This window comes from Teleopsis dalmanni, chromosome 1 (assembly GCF_002237135.1).
Source record: "Teleopsis dalmanni isolate 2A chromosome 1, ASM223713v2, whole genome shotgun sequence".
Taxonomy (NCBI): domain Eukaryota; kingdom Metazoa; phylum Arthropoda; class Insecta; order Diptera; family Diopsidae; genus Teleopsis; species Teleopsis dalmanni.
In genome coordinates, this window is record NC_051846.1 from 101,658,112 (window position 1) to 101,679,383 (window position 21,272).

General features: G+C 33.1%; 3 protein-coding genes across 3 annotated transcripts; all 3 read right to left on the reverse strand.

Moving 5' to 3' along the window:
* Positions 1-707: 707 nt before the first annotated feature.
* Positions 708-1,412, reverse strand: LOC119663077. Its single transcript, XM_038072745.1, has one exon. The coding sequence runs from the start codon at positions 1,410-1,412 to the stop codon at positions 708-710; it is 705 nt and encodes a 234-aa protein (XP_037928673.1).
* Positions 1,413-1,590: 178 nt separating this feature from the next.
* On the reverse strand, positions 1,591-5,721 carry LOC119663087. Its single transcript, XM_038072756.1, has 2 exons — positions 4,469-5,721; positions 1,591-4,363 (listed from the first exon to the last, which is right to left on the reverse strand). Exons 1-2 carry the CDS (start codon positions 5,719-5,721, stop codon positions 1,591-1,593), a joined length of 4,026 nt encoding a protein of 1,341 aa, XP_037928684.1.
* A 35-nt stretch (positions 5,722-5,756) lies between these two features.
* Positions 5,757-6,787, reverse strand: LOC119663098. The gene has a single exon (XM_038072764.1). It carries the CDS (start codon positions 6,705-6,707, stop codon positions 5,757-5,759), a length of 951 nt encoding a protein of 316 aa, XP_037928692.1. The 5' UTR covers positions 6,708-6,787.
* Positions 6,788-21,272: the final 14,485 nt, after the last annotated feature.

Sequence of the window (21,272 nt, forward strand, 5' to 3'; positions counted from 1 at the left end):
AAAAACCATTCTTATGAGATAGTAAAAAAAATTTTTCGAAGCTATCGAATACTGAATATTTTCATATCAATGACTAGCATTCAATTGTCAAATATAAAATATATTTTGAAAAATACGTAGAACATTGTGAATAACCAAGCAAGAGTTATACTAACATAATAAAAAAATACATTTTTGAGACTTGACTCTAGCTTACACTACCCTACCTTATTTATTTACAAATGAACATAAATTTTTAAAAATGTATTCCATTTGTATTGTATTGTACTGTATTATCATTTATATATAGCAGTGATAAATTTATGTGAACAAGAATGTTCATTAACAATCTTTATGTCCCTTACCACTGGTGGGGGGAAACAATAAAAGATTGGTGAGACGTTGATTTACTTTCAACAACTGATTTTATTTAAATTGATTTGTTCTTTTATACAAAATAAAATGCAACCGTAATTGCAAAACATACAATAAATAAAATAGCTTATTGCTTAATTCGCGCAAATTGCTTAATAAGCAATAGTTGCGAATGCTTTACTTATGACCTAATTTTTACTTTTTGTTGATTCGTCAACCAAGAAATTAAGCAACAGGTGTGAGCGATTAACTCATGACCTAGTTCTTAATTTTTTGTTGATTCGTCAACATTATGCCGGCTCTGCGTTGGTATTACGAGTTGGTCTAGATTTGTTAGCCTCAGCAGGTTTTGTTTATGTGCAAGACCAAGCGACATCGTACGTGGACGGTGATGTATGATTATTGGCTGATGTTGATGGTATTCTCGGTTTAATGTAACACATGTAATATAATACTCCAACGAATATGATTATTATTATAGCTGTAGCCCCGATGACCCATTTCTTCCAATATTGATGAGTCATTATTGTTTTCCAAGATATTTCGTTGACTTGGTCCATGTTGTCTCGAGCATCCCTTGCGGAGTACAAAAGCATAGTTGATAAATCTTGCACCAATGGGATGACGGTTTCATTTGTAATTTTATGCATTCTACTGTCAGGTATTGAAATGTTTTGCATGCTGATTGGTTTAACGTGGTGTGTGATTGATTGAAATTCTTTCATCATTCTTCCTTCCAGTTGAATAGTCTTAGAATGTATTACACAATCTGGAGAGATATGAATGATTCCCGTATAATTCAGAACTACTTCTTCACGTTCAATATGACAAATTACATGAATTGTCGTTAAATTTGGTGTAATGAATATCCAAGCATTGGGCGTCCAAAGCTCTTTCCAAACTGGTTGTATAACTTGAAATCTTTTTGACGGACAGTTATCGAATGTTAATTTATTATACAATTGCTTAATTACACAATTGGAACTCTCGTCAATGTTGTAAAATATTGTTGGATGAAGTAACCTAGTACCATTATTCAGCTTGGTTGCAGTCTCCATTTGGCTGATAGTAACGTCAAAATATTTTTTACTGCTATAATTGATGCCAAATGTGGATGTTAACAATTCGATTTCTTGATATATATTATCATTAATTCTTTCTGGAATCGTGTTGAATCTAATGATTTCATATTCTTCTATATCGCTGATTGTGAAATAACCATAAATTATAACGTTGTCAGTATCTCGAACATATTCCAATCTGTTCATCGGAATTGGTAATTTCTGGTCCAATTTTTGAGGAACATCGAGTTATAATATCATTAATTTCATCATGTGAAAGGAATTCATAAATATGACTGCGTTTTAAATATACATTGAAGATCTTATTATATTTTGATTCTACTTCTCGAATGTAATTGGAAGCCATTATATATGAATTAAGTACATATATATTCAGTTTATTTCCTTCTCCGATATCATGCCAACCTTGCATCTGACTGATAGCCTGCAATCCTTCGTTTAGTCTTTTACTAAAGCTGTTGATTTTGTTGATGATTTTAGTTTCTGTGTTGTTTACTGCCGCTATTGTGGATATCATGATTCTAGCATTTGATTTAGTATTTTGGATCAATAATTTTTGATTTTGATCCAACGTTTCAATGTCGTGATACACTTCATCGTTTACACCAAAAAGTGTTGTTAACACTGTACCTAATATTTCTCGGGGACTTCTTGTAACCGATGATTCTGCCGTCAACAATCGATCAATGGTTGTTCTTAAGATGCGTCCTTCATGACTTAAATTGGAAACTAAATCGTCACATTGTATATAAGGATTGACAGCCTTTGACTTGGTACACAACATTGTTAATTGTTTTATGGTGCTATTAACGTTCCTTTGATCTTGAATTATGTCACGGATTGGAAATGTGATAGTGGTTCTAAGTGTTCCTCTTTGTATTTTTGCTTTGCCTAATCCTTCAATGAATAATCCTGATTCGGGATATGTTATAGTGGGTGTTGCTAATGTAGTTCCTAATGTGAGATATGCCAAAAATATAGCAAGAACTGTCGATTTTGATTGCCTAGCCGATAACCATTGTCGTCGCGTTTTAGGATCTCCTGCAGTAGACTTTGTCGAAACTACTTCTTTATTTCTGATAGTGTTTCCAAATGGTAACATATTTTGAGTGTCTGATTTTGCTTTGATTAATGTTGCTTCTTTAAATAATTTTGGGAACTTCTCCTGGTTTGACGGAATATGACCTTCTTTTACATTATCAGTGATTGGTAGAAGACATATTTTTTGGATTGTACGTTTTACTATCCCCTTTTGGGTTTTAATTGTAGCAACTCGGGTTAAGCCATCTGTTCCCTTATGAACTTCTATAACTCTGCCTAGAGGCCACGTCGATGATATTAATGTTTCGTCTTTCAATAGGACTAGTTGACCAACTTCTAAGTTTGGTATAGATTTTGTCCATTTGTATCTCTGTTGTTGAATATTTCTTATATATTCTTGGAACCACCGTTTACAAAAGTCTTGCTTTATTTTCTGCACAATCTTCCATCTTTTTAGGCTAGTTTCTGTAAAGTTAATAAGACTATCATGCGCTGGAGTCATTAATGACGATCCCACAATGAAATGTCCTGGTGTAAGTGCATTAAGATCTTCAATGTTGTCTGTTAATGGACAGAGTGGCCGTGAATTAAGACAACATTCGATTTGAATTAAGACCGTACTCAATTCCTCGTATGTCAATTTTTGGTCACCTATAATTCTAGCTAGATGATATTTAATGGATTTTACTCCCGATTCCCAGAGACCACCAAAGTGAGGTGAGCCAGGAGGGATGAAATGCCAACGTATACCTGTTTCAGCTAGATGATTCTCTATTTGAATCTTCTGTAAAATGTTGTTTGCACCTGTAAAATTGGTACCATTGTCGCTATAAATATGATGTACTGAGCCACGTCTGCTTATCATTCGTTTGAGTGCTGCTAAAAATCCTTGAGATGTCAGATCTGAAGTTAACTCAATGTGAATTGCCTTTGTTGCCAGACATACAAAAATAGCTATATACGCCTTATGTGTTTTAATTCCCCTGAATTGCGAGCATTTAATGTGTAATGGCCCTGCATAGTCTATGCCGCAGTGTGTGAATGGCCTCGAGAAATTTACTCTTGGTGTTGGTAAACTTCCCATTAATTGAGATTGTCCTTTTGCCTTTATTCGAAAACATTTTAAACATTTATTGATGCAAGCTTTCATAGCGATTGTTCCACGAATAATCCAAAATTTTTCCCGAACGTAGTTTAGCGTCAGTTTTAATCCTCCATGAATCGTATTAATATGCGCCTGATTGATTATGAGTTTGGCCAAAGTACTCGTTGTATGTAAAATTATTGGATACTTTTGGTTGTCAGATAAATCTGCATTTCTTAATCTGCTGCCCACTCTTAGTACTCCTGCACTGTCAACAAATGGGTTTAATGAACACAACTTATTACTTTTCATTAATTGTTTCTGAAGATTAAGCCGTCTGATGTCATCTGAAAAACATTTTTGTGCCTGCTTCACCAACAAAATTTCTGCTGCATCGATATCGTCTGCCGACAGATTGTCGATCTTTCTTTCGGATTTCTTTTTATGATAATTATAAACGAATCTAAGACAATAAGCTGTCACTCGAAGAAGTTTGTTTAATGAAGAAAATCGATTAATAATATTATCATCTTTGGTAATGTCCACGACGGTACATATTGCAGTTTTTCTGGTTTCCGGAATAAGATTCAAATCAATTACTTCATCATTTTCTGGCCAATTTCCTTCATCTTTTATTAGCCAATTTGGACCATGCCACCATAATGTATTTGAAATAAGATTGTCACCATATACTCCCATTGATGGAATATCTGCTGGATTATCTTTTCCTGGAACAAATCTAAATTGCCCTTTAAACGTATCCTGAATATACGATACTCTGTTTGCTACAAACGTAGTCCATCTATTTGGGTATTACCTTAGCCAATTTAATACAATTTTTGAATCTGACCATGCAATAATTTTACTATAGTTGATCTTGTTATTCTTCTGAATGTAATTAATCAACTTTATCAATAGCACAGCTGCGCATAACTCCAATTGGGCTAATGATACTTGCTTAATAGGCGCAACTTTGGTTTTTGATGCTACTAGGGATATTGTAACCTTTTCTGCATTGATAACCTTTGTATATACAACTGCAGCATATCCTGCTTCTGACGCATCTTCAAATCCATGTAACTCGATTAAACTATTCTCTGAATGTTGTGTCCATCTTTTCATGGTTATTTTCTGAACAGCAGGTAATCTCATTTTAAATTCTTCCCATTGCGCCTGTAGATTGGGTGGGATCTCTGTATCCCAACCAATTCCTAGCATCCACAATTTTTGTATCATAATTTTTGCTTTAATGGTTACAGGTGACAACCAACCAAATGGATCGAATAGTTTTCCAGCATCACTTAGAATTGCTCTTTTTGTGTATTTTGAGCTGAATGACGTGGTATTTATTTTAAATTCAAATTGATCCAATTTAGGACACCATTTTATTCCTAAAATTTTAATCGCTTGGTCGTTGTTAAATTGCATCTCTAACCCTGGTTCAATGTCTTTTATCTGGATATTCGTCAACATTTCCGGTTCGTTTGATGCCCATTTTCTTAAGTTAAAACCTCCCTTCCGCAATAATTGGATTAATTCTTCTTGTACTTGTTTACACTCTTTAATCGTATTAGCGCCTCCCAAACAATCGTCTACATAAAATTTTTCATTTAAGGTTTCACTTGCCAAAGGATAATTAATTCTCTCGTCTTCTGCTAGCTTAAACAACGTCTTGATGGCAAGATATGGTGCTGATGCAGTACCATATGTAATCGTGTTCAAATTGTATTCTTTTATTGGTTTTTTCTGATCGTTTCTCCTTAAAATTCGTTGAAGATCTCTATCATCATGATGAATCAGTATTTGCCGATACATTTTTTCAATGTCAGCCTTAAAAACTATTTTAAACATTCTCCACTGTAATAATAGAATGAATAAATCCTTTTGTAATGTAGGACCTGTCATCATAATACTGTTCAGTGATTGTCCTGATGTCGTTTTTGCGGACGCATCAAACACCATTCGAAGTTTTGTTGTCGTGCTGTCTTCTTTAATAACTGCATGATGCGGCAAATAATATACCTTTGTCTTTGGTTTCTCATTTACTTCTTTCATGTGACCCAGCTTGATATACTCTTGCATAAAGTTCACATACTCTTGCTTTAGTGCTGGATTCTTCTTAAATCGTTCTTCCAATGAAAAGAACCGTTTTAATGCCATCTTTCTGGATTCACCTAACGTTTCTCGATCATTTTTCAGTGGTAACCTAACGATGTATCGTCCTGTTTAAAGCGGGTGCAAATTGAATCATAATGTCGCTCACAACGCCTTTCTTCTACTGTTCTTAAGTCTGCATTTGGGATTTCCTCTAATTCCCAAAACCGTTTTAAATACTCGTCGCTGCTTTCGCAAGCCATGGAGCATAACATTATTTTGTTTGTGATTGTACGCTCTACATCTAAAGGTCCTGATAATATCCATCCAAATAGTGTGTTTTGAGCCATTGGAGAGTTGTCTGGCCCTTTAATTAATCCTTCTTTAAACACTTCTGGTAATACGTCCGACCCGATTAACAATTGTATTTCCTTTGGTTCAGCATACCAAGGATCTGCTAACTGCAATCCATCAATATGCGACCATTTTCCTGGCGTGAATTCTGCATTTGGCATTTTTGATGTGATTTTTGGTAACACTATTGCTTCGATATGACAGCTCTTATTTTCATCGTGTATAGATTGAATTTCTAATGAACATTTGGCTATAACGCTTGTTGTTTGTCCATTGATACCTTTTACATGAGTTTGATAATTGGTCAATGGTGCTCTGATTGATCTTGCTAATTGTTCTGTTATTATACAAGATTGTGATCCTTGATCAAGAAGCGCTCGTATCGGATTAACTTGTTTTTTAGTCCTTATAATTACCATTGCTGTTGCTAGTAAAACAGTTTTTTCCTTTTGGATGTTGTACGACGCTGCCACTTCGGTCTCTGTGGTGTTCTTCAATGTTGGCATCCTCTGTTTACTTATGTTATTTGTGACTGTTGGTTTGCCCTTAACTTGTTCATGAATAAGTTGATGGTGTTTTTTGTCGCAAATTGCACATCTTTTTTTATTCAAGCACAACTTACTAAAATGCCCACTCTGAAGGCAATTAAAACATAATTTGGCGCTCATAATCTTTTCACGACGTTCCGGCACCTTCATATTCAGAAACTTTGAACATCGAATTAATTGGTGGTCACCATTACACACTAAACATAGCGTATGTATTGTATTTACATGCGTTTTTGTATTTACTGCTGTTGGTCGAAAATTATTCTTATTTTCGCGATTTGTGTCACGACTTGCCTCCAATCCTCTAACTCTGCTCTCGATAAACTCGTATAAGCTGCTCAATTTCGGTATTTGTGTTGATGCCCCTCTTGAATGTTGGTATAATTTTCTGGTTTCACCATCTAATTTTGGAAGCAGTATCTGTATAATTAGTGGATCCCAACTTGACGTGTCCACATTTAAATTACGTATACCATATAAAACTTCACTAGAAGAATCCACTATTGTTTTTAAATCCTGTGCATTCTCATTTCTTATAGCTCTGAGCGACAATAACTTATTGATAAGATTGTCCACAAGTATTGCTGGATTGTTGTATCTTTGTTTCAGTAGTTCAACTGCCGCTGTATAATTGTTCGCTGTTATTGTTAAATGATTGATAAGTCTGGCGGCTTCTCCCCGTAGACTTCCTTTTAAGTACTGCATCCTTTCTACATCCACTAGATTATGGTTTTGTTGAACTAACCGATCGAACAATTCCCAAAATGGACAACACTCTTCAAATCTGCCGTTGAATATTGGTACATTCAACGGTGGTAGTTTGATATTGTTACTTACGGTTGTTCTAGTTTCTGAAACGTTTTGACTGCGAACGTTCAGTTCTTCTTGTAACTGGATATATACTTCTTCGTATATCGATTCCAGTTGAATGAAATCTCCTTGGTCTATTTCATCATTGTTAAACAGACATTCATCGTTTAATTGTGAGATCTTTGCCCAACAATTCTTCAATTTTTCCAATTTGAATTGTAACGTTTCAATACTTTTCGTTAAGTCTATTGTCTCTTTGATCTGCAACAGACTTCTACTTAAGATTGCTAAACGTTTGTTCGTAATATCACATGGCCCGGTGATGGTGACTTCGTCATTGATACTTATGTCTTGATTCCTTAGTGACCGAGCTTCTTCTTGCCCTCTTATAACTTGATGCCTTGATACTTGAGCTTCCTTTTGCTCCATTTGCCTTATTATTTCCAATTCATTATTAAATCGCTTTTCGATTTCATTCCGTCTTTGTTGTAACTGGCCATAGTAATTTTTTGTGATATATTCGTGATCAGGCTTCAAATTCTTGATCAGATTATCATTGTTGTCTTCAAATGCGTCCCATTTCTGACGCAAATTTTCCAAACGTGTCTCAAAATACTGCTTTGAATATCTTGTAGAAGAATTCTTTTTAAAATTTATCCAGATCCTCTGGATCTCACCTTCAATGTCCTTTTGATGTTGGATAACTTGATCTATCTCTTCGATCTCCATGATGTCCTCTGTTAGTATTTGATTTGATTTGTTGAGCGCCTCGGTACGCTTGTATAAACTGTTTCACTTCCGATGTTGAAAGCCTCGGTACGCTTGTATTAACTTCACTCCGATGTTAAAAGCCTCGGTACGCTTGTATAAACTTCACTCCGATGTTGAAAGCCTCGGTACGCTTGTATTAACTTCACTCCGATGTTAAAAGCCTCGGTACGTTGTATTAACTTCACTCGATGTTAAAAGCCTCGGTACGCTTGTATTAACTTCACTCCGATGTTAAAAGCCTCGGTACGCTTGTATTAACTTCACTCCGATGTTAAAAGCCTCGGTACGTTTGTATTAACTTCAATCTTAGACTTTAAGTCTCTTTGTTAGGTATATTTGAAACTCTTACCACTGGTGGGGGAAATTTCAAATATCCGGCTCGAAGGACCAAAAATGAACAAGAATGTTCATTAACAATCTTTATGTCCCTTACCACTGGTGGGGGAAAACAATAAAAGATTGGTGAGACGTTGATTTACTTTCAACAACTGATTTTATTTAAATTGATTTGTTCTTTTATACAAAATAAAATGCAACCGTAATTGCAAAACATACAATAAATAAAATAACTTATTGCTTAATTCGCACAAATTGCTTAATAAGCAATAGTTGCGAATGCTTTACTTATGACCTAATTTTTACTTTTTGTTGATTCGTCAACCAAGAAATTAAGCAACAGGTATGAGCGATTAACTCATGACCTAGTTCTTAATTTTTTGTTGATTCGTCAACAAATATTAATATACCTTCTCCGTGTGTCCGTCCAACTTTATTTTAAATAATTTTTTTAAAAAATAATTAAAAAATACAAAAGAAATACAATCACTGACATCCAAACACATTTATAAAAATCATAACAAAAACCTGCAATGTGAGAAACGTCTTTTTAATTTGTTTTGTTATAATTTTCGTTTGATCGCCAAAAGTTGCAGCGAGTAATAGGAAAAGCTGAAAATGCAGCGTAGACATTGCAAGGTAAGAGAATCAATAACAAAGTAATTGAAAGCTTTCTTAAGTCTCGAAGTAGAAAACCTTAATGAAGTTCATTGACCGCAAACCGGTTAACTGAAATATTTTGATTCGGGCAGTTATAAAAAAATTGGAATAAAGGGAGCAGTCAGGGAAGCTACTGCCATCTTTTGGTTAGTTTGTTTAAAACGGAATGTACAAAACGAGTGACAGAGTTTTCTTTGCTGGATTTGATTAACTAAAAAAAAACTTCTGTGAACTACAAGAAATATAAAAGCAAACATTTTCCTTTTGTGTGTTCGGTTAAATATACCCGAAATAAGTGCTGTTTCCTAAAAACTAAAAAAAACTTCTGTGAACTACAAGTAATATAAAAGCATAAATTCCTTTTATGCCTTTTTGTCTGTTCAGTTAAATATACCCGAAATAAGTACTGTTTAATTTGTGCGGTAATTTAAATGTTGAACACTGAATATAGAAAACCGGTGAAATCAAAACCAAATAATTTCCAAAACCGGGATATTCAGAAGTAATACAAGTAAATTAAAATAGGAAACAATCCTCATAGAAAGTGGCGCAAAGTTAAGATTACATGTAAATTACAACTTAGAGTGGACTCCAATCGAACTAAACTTGCGTGTAGAATTAAAAGAGAAAAAAAAAGAAAAAATTTGAAAAAAAATATAAATTCATAAAACTAAATAACTAAAGCCTAAAAGGACGAAATAAACTAACCGGAAATAAAAAAAAAATATAATAAAAAAAAAAAGAAGAAAAACGAAAATTCAAATCACTGGTTTAGTTGGTGATTTTAAACCGGGGTTATGTTCGTGATTCTTTTGGTTAAAACATCTAAGCAGGATTTTAAAAAAAAAAAAAACAAACCCGCGACCGCGCCAGCAACATCAGCAACAGCAACAACAACTCAGACGCTAGCAGCCGCTACCACAGCTACAACAACGTCGCTCCTGGCACATAGCACCAGCGAACAAATATTTTCTTTTTTTGTACCATCTCTCTTTATGTATGAAATATAAAATATATTATATAGTTTCTTTTGCATAACTTATATGTTCATATGTATGAATTGTTAATTGCTTTATTTTTAATAATATTTTTTTTTTGTTTGATGAAACAATGGTCAATTCTAAGTTCATTTGATTTTTTTTTTTAAATATTATTATTCAGTATTAATAAATAGAAATATATTACATATGATATTTTTATGGAGTAAATATGAAGATAAAATGTTAGACAAGCTAAATCTAATTGGATTTTTTTTGAAGATATAATTAAGCTAATAATAATAATAATTAAGTAATAATTAAGCTTATATTATGTAAATTGTATGATCTATCTTATTATTTATTAGTGGACAAAGTAGTTAAATCTTTTTTTTTTTACTCCGCTCAGGATGACAATACTATCCAGTCATCCTCGGCTCCGGCAACATTTTACGGATGAGTGCCCAACAGTGACTGTCCAAGAGGAAGAGGAACTAGACACACGTCCCACCACAACCAAGACTGTGTAAGGTCCAAATTTTATTCTAAAATTTAACCCCACAAATTAAATGAATAGTCAAATATGAGTTTTAAATCCACTTAGTAAAAAAACATGTTTCTAAATTCAATAAAATTTTTCTGCAGTAACACCTATTTTTGACCCTGTAAATTACATATCAAAGACAAACATTTTTTATAAACGAATGACCCTGTGAAGTAAAATATGTTTTAATTAGTTTTTTTGCCGCTAATAAAAATTAGTTAAATTTGTTGTAACTATTTCTCTTGTTTGTCTGCATAAACAAATTTAAGAAAAATATTGTGCACGCATTTTTTATGTGATGCAGTTATTTTTGTTAAATTTGATTGCAATGCGTACAACAATAAGAAATTTGTTTTGACAAATTTACGGGACTTTGTTTATTTGAAAATAATTATTGTTTTTGTATGTAATGGAAGGAATTTCAAATAAAAGGGCAGCGAAATTGCCAAATCTTTCTATTTGGAATTTCTTTCACTTCAAGGTAAGTCACTTTTATTAGGGATGATAGTAGGAGCTCGGACTAGTTGGTCCAGGCATATGTTGATTCGTTTGGCCATTGCTGACGATGGATGAACTAGTTTGAGTGAAGTGATAATGGTTGAATTACCTTCTGCTTGGCTTATGCTGGCGTAGGGTAATTTAACCAGTTGAGTTACCTTCTGCTTGGCTTTTGCTGGCGTAGGGTAATTTACCTAGTCATCCAGACTTCCATTTGGCCATAGCTGATGAAGGAATGGGCGACGAGTCACCAACACTGTCAGAAGGCGTGTGGACAACGAGCGTTTGGCAATTGCTGACGGACGTGGCCAGGCGTAACAGTAGGAAGGAACCCTTGTCTGGCTTTTGCTGACAAAGGTATTGCTTTATATTGATATTAGAGTTTCTAAAGATTAGCTATTTGGAATTTCTTTCACTTCAAGGTTAGCAACTTGCGCACCACTGCAAGCAATCGTCATAGGACATTTCACAACATTCTACACCGTTTACAACATCGCGACAACGTTTATGACATCATACAACATTTCACAACATCCTACACCGTTTACAACATCGTTACAACATTTATAACACCATACAACATTTTACAACATGCTACACCGTCTACAACATCATTACAACATTCTACATCATTAGCAACATCGCTTTCCACAACTTGATTATATTTTCTTTTTTTTTGTTAAATAATAAACGCTACTTTAAACAGAAGTGTCTCTATTATTTTACTTAGATAAATTTTCTTATAACGAACCCTGGTATACTTGCTGAGTATACCCCAGCTATAGATAGGGCCGGGAAAAGGTCGTTACAACTGTGAGCTCTACTAGTGGGCGTGCAGTACAGATTCTCACCTCGGTAACTAAGTCCAAAAATGCCCTCCACGGGCACGGCAACTGTAGCAGGTTAACTACGGACCGCTACCAATAAAACACCCTTATTCGGTAAAACCTTACCGAAGCAATCAAAGGGTGATGAGAACAAAGGTTCTCGATGAGACAAACGCGATAGTCTCGTCCAAAAGTCTTAAGGAGACCTAATGAGCGCTTTTAAAGTGCTCCAGGCAAATCTGCACCATGCTAAAGGAGCATCAGCCATCCTGTGCAGTCATCTTGTCCAAACCGATAACATTGCTTTAGGACTTATCCAAGAGCCGTGGGTGTTTGGAGGTCACATTCGGGGTTTTAACTCAAAATCAGGTAAGCTGGTTTATGACCGCTCGATAGCAGTGCTGCGTGCAGCTATCCTGGAGACGTAAAACATCTATCGGTGGAGACGTAAAACATCTTCCGTTAACTAACTTTATTTCTAGAGACCTAGCAGTGGTTCTAGTCGAAGTCCCAACATGGCCTCTGCCTACTTCTCAGGTGATGAAGAAACCATCCCACCATCGGAAGTTCAACAGCTGATCAACTTCTGTAAGCCCACTGGTCGGCAGCTAATTTTGTGCTGTGACGCTAATACTCACCACACAGTGTTGGGGAGCAGTAACGATGACAAAATGGAAAAGTACATATTAGATTATATATATATACTTTTATTAATGCAATTAGAGAAGAGGTATTAGATCTCATTCTTTGCACCAGAGGTACTGAGGAATCTATAAGGAATTGGCAAGTGTCGGACGAGTTGTCCCTTTCAGACCATCAACATATTAGGTTTGAAATTCCCGAGCATATATCCGAGCAACATAAAGTGTACCGGTCAAAGAAAACCAACTGGCTTAGGTACAGGGACTTGGTGGGTTCCGCAAATTTTTCTCTAGCTAGGCCACTAAGAACTTGTGAAGAGATAGAGTTGGCCGCAAACCATTTAGGTGAGGTATGACTAACCTGCTTTCACAACAGCACGGTTGCAGGTAATGCTTCAATTAGAGGTAAGGTTCCATGGTGGAACTCGCAACTAGCTAATAAGCGAAAACTAGTAAGGAGCATATTCAATAGAGCAAAATGCTCTGGTAGTTGTGAATATTATAGAGCTGCACTCACCGACTACAACAATTCAATCAGACAGTCCAAACGGGCCAGCTGGCGTAGCCATTGTGATAGTATTGATAAGTTGCCTGAAGCTGCTAGACTACACAAGGCTTTAAATAAGGTCAAAACAAATGAAGTAGGTTTCTTAAAAAAACCCGACGGATCCTTCACTACTGGTCGTAAAGATATCCTCGAGTTTCTCTTGTAAACACACTTCCCTGGCTCAAGAAAATGTCAGAACAACCGATATTTTGGCCTTTATTCGAAAGGCGGAATGTCTTTTGTTCAGTTAGAGTCTGTTGTAGCACAAAAGATCAATCATGGTCGCGGTGCTCTGCTCAAATGGGATCTAGTACCCTGTTCTTTCTTATTATTATTAAGTGTTACTTCGTTATTTTCGTTATTTTTTAATTTATATCTCCAATTTTTCTCTGAATTTTCAATGAATTTTTCCAGCCAGTCTATTAAATTTATTTTTAAATTATACCAATAAGGTAAACCGCATTATTTTAAAAGCTCTTGCAATTGCTTAGTGTGATGGGATTTAATTTGAGACTTAATGAAAACACATTAATTATATGAAAAGTTTATTTTTATTTTATTTAATCATTTATTAGTATATTATTATTATGATCTTAGTCAGATCACGTTCTACAATTGACTGTCTTCTGAAACTTATTCTAAATCTTACAATAGTTTCATTATTTATTTTTAGATGATATCTTTATCTTATTCTAACAATAGGTAACCAAATCTAACAATAATCTCTTTATTCTAATTGGTTATTCTTATATACTTCACAATTATAATTTCCATATACTTCCTATTTATAAATGATACATTACTTAAAACAAGAAATGCATAGTAAGTACTTACTGTGCATTTGTTTGTCATGCGTCTCACATTCACATCTGTTCCGATTTGTGTGGTCTCAATATATTTGACACCACATGAGCTCTTAACCGAATTTCAAGTGGCAAATAATTTATGTCAGAAGTATCATTTTCTGACTCATGCCATAAATTACTCAAATGCAATGGTTAGCTCATTTAAATCAGAACATAAGTGTAAAGAAAAATATGAATGCAATAATTATCAAAGGCGGCCTTAACATTGAGTAAGGTCAACTATAGATATATCATTACACCCTTAACCTTCAAACAAAAAAAATATTTATGCATAGATATGTAAATATATATGTAGGAATATTTTTTTGAATATCAAAATATTTAGTAATACAATATGTTTTATGGATTATAATTGTTTTTTATTTTATTAATTTACTTTAATTTGAATGTGCAATATGATAAGTATGAGAATAAATGACTATGAGAATAAATTTGTATAATAAAATATAAATTATAATAAAGTGAAAACATTTTCATTATGAATATTAATTAAAAATTTTTTTTATGTTTAACTTTCATTGTATATTTTCAAATTGTTCTTATGTATAGTTTTTTGTTTTGTTCCTATTTCTATTACTACATTACTATCTAGTATCTCTATAACTTTATAGCGACCTGAATAAGGACTGTCACTTTTTCTATTATTACTCGTTTTTAATAAAACTTTATCACCTACTTTCAATTGTATAGGGTTACTAGTTTGTTTGCTTACTAACTGTCTTCTTACTTTTGCTTCAAATGTGTTTCGTCTTGCTTTCTCAATAGATAACTTTAACCGAGCTTTTAATTCATAAACGTAATCGTGTCTGTAACAACGTAGAATCTTTTGCCATAAACATATGGACGGAAATAATTTAAAGCCCAATGTATGGCTAATAGTTCTTTTTCGATTATTGGTTTGTTCAAATCATGCTTTTGTAGTGCTTTACTAGCATAACAAATAGATAAATCAGAGCCTATATTTCCTTGTGAAAGAACCGCACCTAGTGCGAAGTCTGATGCGTCAGTAGTAATGACGAATGGTTTGTCAAAATCAGGATAACGTAGTATTGGTGGGTTAAATAGTTTAGACTTAAGAGTGTAAAAAGCAGTTTCACATTCCTTAGACCCTTCAAACTTTTGGTTTTTCTTGAGGAGTTAGTTCAAAGGTTTTGCTATATCAGCGAAGTTACATATGAATCGCCTGTAATAATTGCAAAGTGCAATATATCTTCTTTCGTCGTCGATATTCGTTGGTCGTGGGTAATCTTCAATTACTTTGTATTTCGTGGGCTCAGTTTTAACGCCGTTCTCAGTGATTAAATGACCTAAATATGTGACTTCATGTTTTAAGAAGTTACACTTTCCGGGGTTTAATTTGAAGTTGGTATCGCTTAGTCGTTGGAATACTTTTTTCAAATTGATGTTGTGATGGTTTAGGCTGTTACCAAATATTATAATGTCGTCAACGTATAAAAATGCTTCAGTGTCTAAGCCTGTTAATGCTAATGTCAGCATTCTCTGGAAACTGTTTGAAGAAATTTTTAAGTGAAATGGTAGCCTCTTGAATTCATAATGGCCATCATTTGTTGAAAATGCTGTTTCAGGTCTTGAATTGATATTGTTAGTGAATTAACACTTAAGAAAATGAATTGACAGCACTTAAACTGTAACTCTTTATTTGAAGGTTGAGTTTTCAGCACTTGAACTGAAACTCTAGAAATGAAAGTGAGAGATCGAATATTGATTTCAATCTGATTTTTATTAAATTAAATTCTGCCTTAAATACTAAATTATTACAAATTATTACAATAACAATATCTAAATTTTATTCTTTTTCTTTACCATTTTCTTGCCCAAAGTGCAAGCTCAGCATATATTATGCAACCAAATTCTTTGTTGTGTCTAGCAACCAAGAATTAATGCCAATGCACTGGCCTTGATATATGTTACATATATAAAGTTCAGTGCCACTGCACTTTGTAACGACACGGATTCGTCGTTTTAATTTGCTGAGGTATTACTCAGTCGCGGTCCGGGTCGTTGCAATAAATTTGTTTTATTGACTAGTTCGAAGCTGGTAAACCAATGAGTGGAACGTAAAAGACCGTTTGTTTTTATTATTTTAAAATTTTATTTATTAAAAGTTTTCTTAAATAACTTATTCTAGTCTTGATTCTACTCAGTAAGTTTTATCCAAAGACGTCAGAACATCAAAGGGTTTTTTCCAAATCTACGTAATTAGTTTCTAGCCAAAGACGTCAAAACATCAAAGGCGTTTATAAAATCTATTCAATAATTTTTACCCAAAGACGTCAGAACATCAAAGGGTTTTTTCCAAATCTACGTAATTAGTTTCTAGCCAAAGACGTCAAAACATCAAAGGCGTTTATAAAATCTATCCAATACCTTCTACTGATTTATTAAGCCTTAGCGTCGAAACACCATGGGCTTCTAAAAAGGGACTTAGCGCTGGAGTAGTGATCTACTCACTTCGGTGTGCCGGTGCTAAGTGATCTTTCATATAAAATCTCCGTTATTTATATACGAAACTTTGTTTTGCTTAATTGCACGCACAACCGCACAAGTATAATTCGCTGTCAGCTTTGTTATGCTTGTCGTGTGTGCGTATGTTCGCGGTTGGCTTTGTTTTGCGTGTCGTTTGTGCGTATGTTCGCGGTTTGCTTTGTTTTGCGTGTCGTTTGTGCGTATGTTCGCGGTTGGCTTTGTTTATTTGTTTAAATATATAAATCGAGTTTTATCCAGACGATTTTTAGAAAAAAATAATCAGTTTTATGTAGGGCGGAATTTGTACAAAATTCCGTCCTTACAACTTAACAAAAAAATAATGCAAATATTCAAAGTTCAGTGCCACTGCATTTCACTAAATTAAATAATGCAAAGAAAAGCCAAAATTTGGATATTGCTAACATCAGCATATATGTTTAAATTTTACAATAAATGTTTTACATATAGATAAATATATTTATAATAAACAAATGTGTAAATCTTGATATTTTGCAATAATTATAATAATACAATTTTACAATAATAATATTTACATATAGATAAATATATAATAATTGAATGTGTGAACAGATATCTATGGGTATTTGGTGAAAAGAGTTGGTCATATCCAGAGTGAAAAAATATCTAGCTCTACCTAATTTATCTAACACATCCTCTAAGCGGGTCAAGGGAAACTTCTCGTTAACGATTTTCTCGTTAAGTTTTCTGTAGTCTATTACTAATGGCCAGCACCAAAAGTATAGGTGAATTATATGGGCTTTTTGATGGTTGTATTATGTCATCTTCAAGTGATTTTTTTACTTGAGATTTGATGTCGTCGTTATGGCAATGAGGTAACCTATAGTTTTTTATATAAGTTGGGATGTTATCCACGGTTTATATTTTTTCTGTATAGAAATTATTTGTAGAAAGTTGTTCTTTATTTAAATGAAAAATATTTTGGTATTTGGTTATTATGGGCAATATCGTTCCAGTGTCATCATCATCACTTAATTGTAGTTCATCTAAAATTTTGTGTAGTCTATTATTGTTAATATTACTCTTATTTGCTTGCAGTATGTTATAATATTGCAAGGGTTGTGACTTCAGTTGTAATTTATTTATAGTGACATCGTGATCATTAGTATTCACTATTCTTATGTGGCAATTGCCTTTCGCTGGTACTATTGTATTAGCCATGAAGACACCTTTACTGATTTCTTTATTAAATAATACGGTATCTTCATCAAAATATACATCTACTAATAAGACACGTTCCGTTCTTACTTCAATAGTAATTGGTTTGCATACTATTGGTGTTTCTGATTGTTTATTGCCTGATTGTATGGTTAAAGTAAAAAAATAATAGTTAATGACTCCCATACATGTTGTCAGAAAATCTCTTCCTAAAATACCGTCTACTTCGATTGGAAAATCCTCTGTAACTACTGCGATAGTTTGAGTTATCCATATTCCTTCAAAAAGTAAGCTTAATTTGGATGTTCCTAGGGATAGTACATATTCACTCGTTATACCTGTTAGTTTATATGTATTGTGAGAGTTATAGTCAACGTTAAGGTTTTTTATAACACTTCGGCACCAGTATCTATTAATAATCTTATATTAGTGTTTAATTCAGAACAGAATATTGAAATGTAGTTAGACAGGGTTTGATTTAAAATTTTTACTGTACTTAATTCCGAACCAGTGGAGGGTTCTCCATTTCCACCTCTGGTTGCTCGTAGTTTTCTTGGGCGTCCATCGCACGTACGTATCTACGATTTGTATTTCTATAATAATTATTTTGTTATTTTGATTTCTTTGCATGTTATTATGGTTTGCTTGGCCATTATTTTGGTTTCTTTAACCAGTATTGTTGCATTGGTTTCTTTGCCCATTATTGTTATACTGATTTCTGTGGTTGTAATTGTTATTATTATTATAATGATTTCTTTGATTATTTCTAAAATGATTATTGTTGTTGTTATAATTGTTATATCTACCTAGCGAATTTGAATTATTTCTTCTCTGATAGTTATTTTGTGGCAGTGTGTTGCTACGGTAATGTAAAACACGTTGATTTTGGTCGGAAAATACTAAGTTTTCTGCCATTTTCCTAGCTTCTTGGGAAGATTTCGGTTGCGATGCCTGGATTGTTTGAGAATATGATGCATTTAGTCCTTTTTTGTACGCTAAGAGAGCGTGTTCATCATTGCAAAGTAATATCATCTTGCCTTCACTAGACATTGCGTTTACCTTCCGTTTTAGTAACGTTGCATTATTTAGATTAGTTAATAGTTGTGCCATCTTGTCGCTGAAATCCGTAATGGTCTGGGTGTGGCCTTGTTTCATCTCACTGATCTTTTGTATTAATTGCGACACTGACTCTTTAGATATGTATGCTTCTGTTAAAGCTTCTATTAATTGTTCTAACGAGTCTGGGAAGCCTACGGGCGTAACCCTAACTCGAACAGAGTGGTGTAGCTTGCAATCTACTATGTATTCAATGAAGTCTTGTTTATTTTCAGTCTGTACCTTATTGTTGTAATTCCTGAGTCGTCGGAGGTATCCGCTTAGTTCTTCCTGTTTACCATTGAAAGTTGGTAAAAATCTTTCGACGTCTTCTAATACTTTATCATAAGAATGTGTGTTAGAGCCATGTTTATGCTTTGTGCTGACATTGATATGACAATATCCTGAGAGTCTGCACCATTGGTTGTATTTCGGTCCACCCCTTCAGTCTCCTGTGTTTTACTGTTGTTCGTCACAACGGACATTTGTGTTAAGTAATTTTTGGTCAAGGAATATTTTTCTAAAAATATTTCTTTAAATGCTGATATTTGTTCGTAGTCTGATTGCGCGTAAATAGCATTTACTTCATTCCTCAGATAATATAATCTATCTTACTTCGTCTGTAATGTCTATGTTGTATATCCCCTAACAGTAGCCTTTTTAGCATTCTTTAGAATAATGAAAACTTCACTAATGTGTGAACTAATTTTGTCCATGTAATCATTGTGTTAAAAACAAAGGTGATTGAAATAGGAAACGACAAGAGTAAATATAAGGACCAAGAAACAAAAACATGTACAAAGAGTTTTATTATACAAAAAAAAAAAAAAATTATTCATTTGTTTAAGTTTCGTATATATAATAATTGAAATATATGTGTGTTGCAAATTGCAATTGTAACTGTAAATGTTATTGTAAATAATTTTTACATATATTTTTTTTTATAAGATAATTGTAGGGATTTTTTTTTATATTATTATTTTTAAATATATATATATATAAGTATTTTTTTTTTTTTTTTTTACAAAGGTTAAATTTCTATGCGCATGTTTATGGACATAATTTTTAAAATAGATATTAAGCTTGTGAGCTACATATATATTGTGATAAGTATTACAATAATAGTTGCTAAAACTACCTGTTCATGTGTTGTATTCTGGAGCTGCTGCAGATTGTTGGTGACGTCAGTTTTTTGTTGTAGGTTGACATTCTCGTCCTTCGAAAACCATCCCATTGTAGTTGTAGTATTCTGTGTACTTTTACCCTTAGCACTGTTCACTTCAATAGATGTGTTATGTCCTTATACACATCTCACAATATTATTTAATGTTATTATAATATATTTTATGTTTTTTTTTTCTATATATTTTTTTTTTAATTGTACTTTTAAAACACATTTTTCTAATGTTTTTTTTTCTTTAAGCATAAGAAAATTTGAGACTTTTAATTTCTTTCTTTTGTTTTTTTTTTTTTAGTTTATTGGTCCTTGTACTTTTTTGCGATCACATATTAATTTCACTTTATTCGCATATTATTGTTCACTTACAATATTCTTTAATTTTATTATATAACGTTTTATGAATATTTTTTTTTGGTACTTGTACTTTACAAGTCACATTTATGATTTAAATTTGAAACATTTAATTTTTGAATGTTTCAATTTGAAACTTCACATATTTACATTTAAATTTGAAACTTTTAATAATTAAACATTTTTTTTTTATATTGTATTTAGTCCTTCTACTGCAATTTTGCAGTGTGGCAGGATCGCCATGTGATGTGATTTAATTTGAGATTTAATGAAAACACATTAATTATATGAAAAGTTTATTTTTATTTTATTTAATCATTTATTAGTATATTATTATTATGATCTTAGTCAGATCACGTTCTACAATAGACTGTCTTCTGAAACTTATTCTAAATCTTACAATAGTTTCATTATTTATTTTTAAATGATATCTTTGTCTTATTCTAACAATAGTTAACTAAATCTAACAATAATCTCTTTATTCTAATTGGTTATTCTTATATACTTCACAATTATAATTTCCATATACTTCCTATTTATAAATGATACATTACTTAAAACAAGAAATGCATAGTAAGTACTTACTGTGCATTTGTTTGTCATGCGTCTCACATTCACATCTGTTCCGATTAGTGTGGTCTCAATATATTTGACACCACATGAGCTCTTAACCGAATTTCAAGTGGCAAATAATTTATGTCAGAAGTATCATTTTCTGACTCATGCCATAAATTACTAAAATGCAATGGTTAGCTTATTTAAATCAGAACATAAGTGTAAAGAAGAATATGAATGCAATAGTCACATCAAAGGCGGCCTTAACATTGAGTAAGGTCAACTATAGAGATACCATTACATTAGTACTCAATTCGGATAACGATTCGCGCAGATTTTTCGTTAGCGATTTATATTGCAAATTTTTTCATTT

Coding starts and splice junctions, on each gene's coding strand:
- LOC119663077 (XM_038072745.1), bottom strand. CDS start 1,412: ATGGAGACTGCAACCAAGCTGAATAATGGTACTAGGTTACTTCATCCA.
- LOC119663087 (XM_038072756.1), bottom strand. CDS start 5,721: ATGGCATTAAAACGGTTCTTTTCATTGGAAGAACGATTTAAGAAGAAT. Junction 4,364..4,468: donor GCAGCTGTGCTATTGATAAA/GTTGATTAATTA, acceptor ATACCCAAATAG/ATGGACTACGTTTGTAGCAA.
- LOC119663098 (XM_038072764.1), bottom strand. CDS start 6,707: ATGAAGGTGCCGGAACGTCGTGAAAAGATTATGAGCGCCAAATTATGT.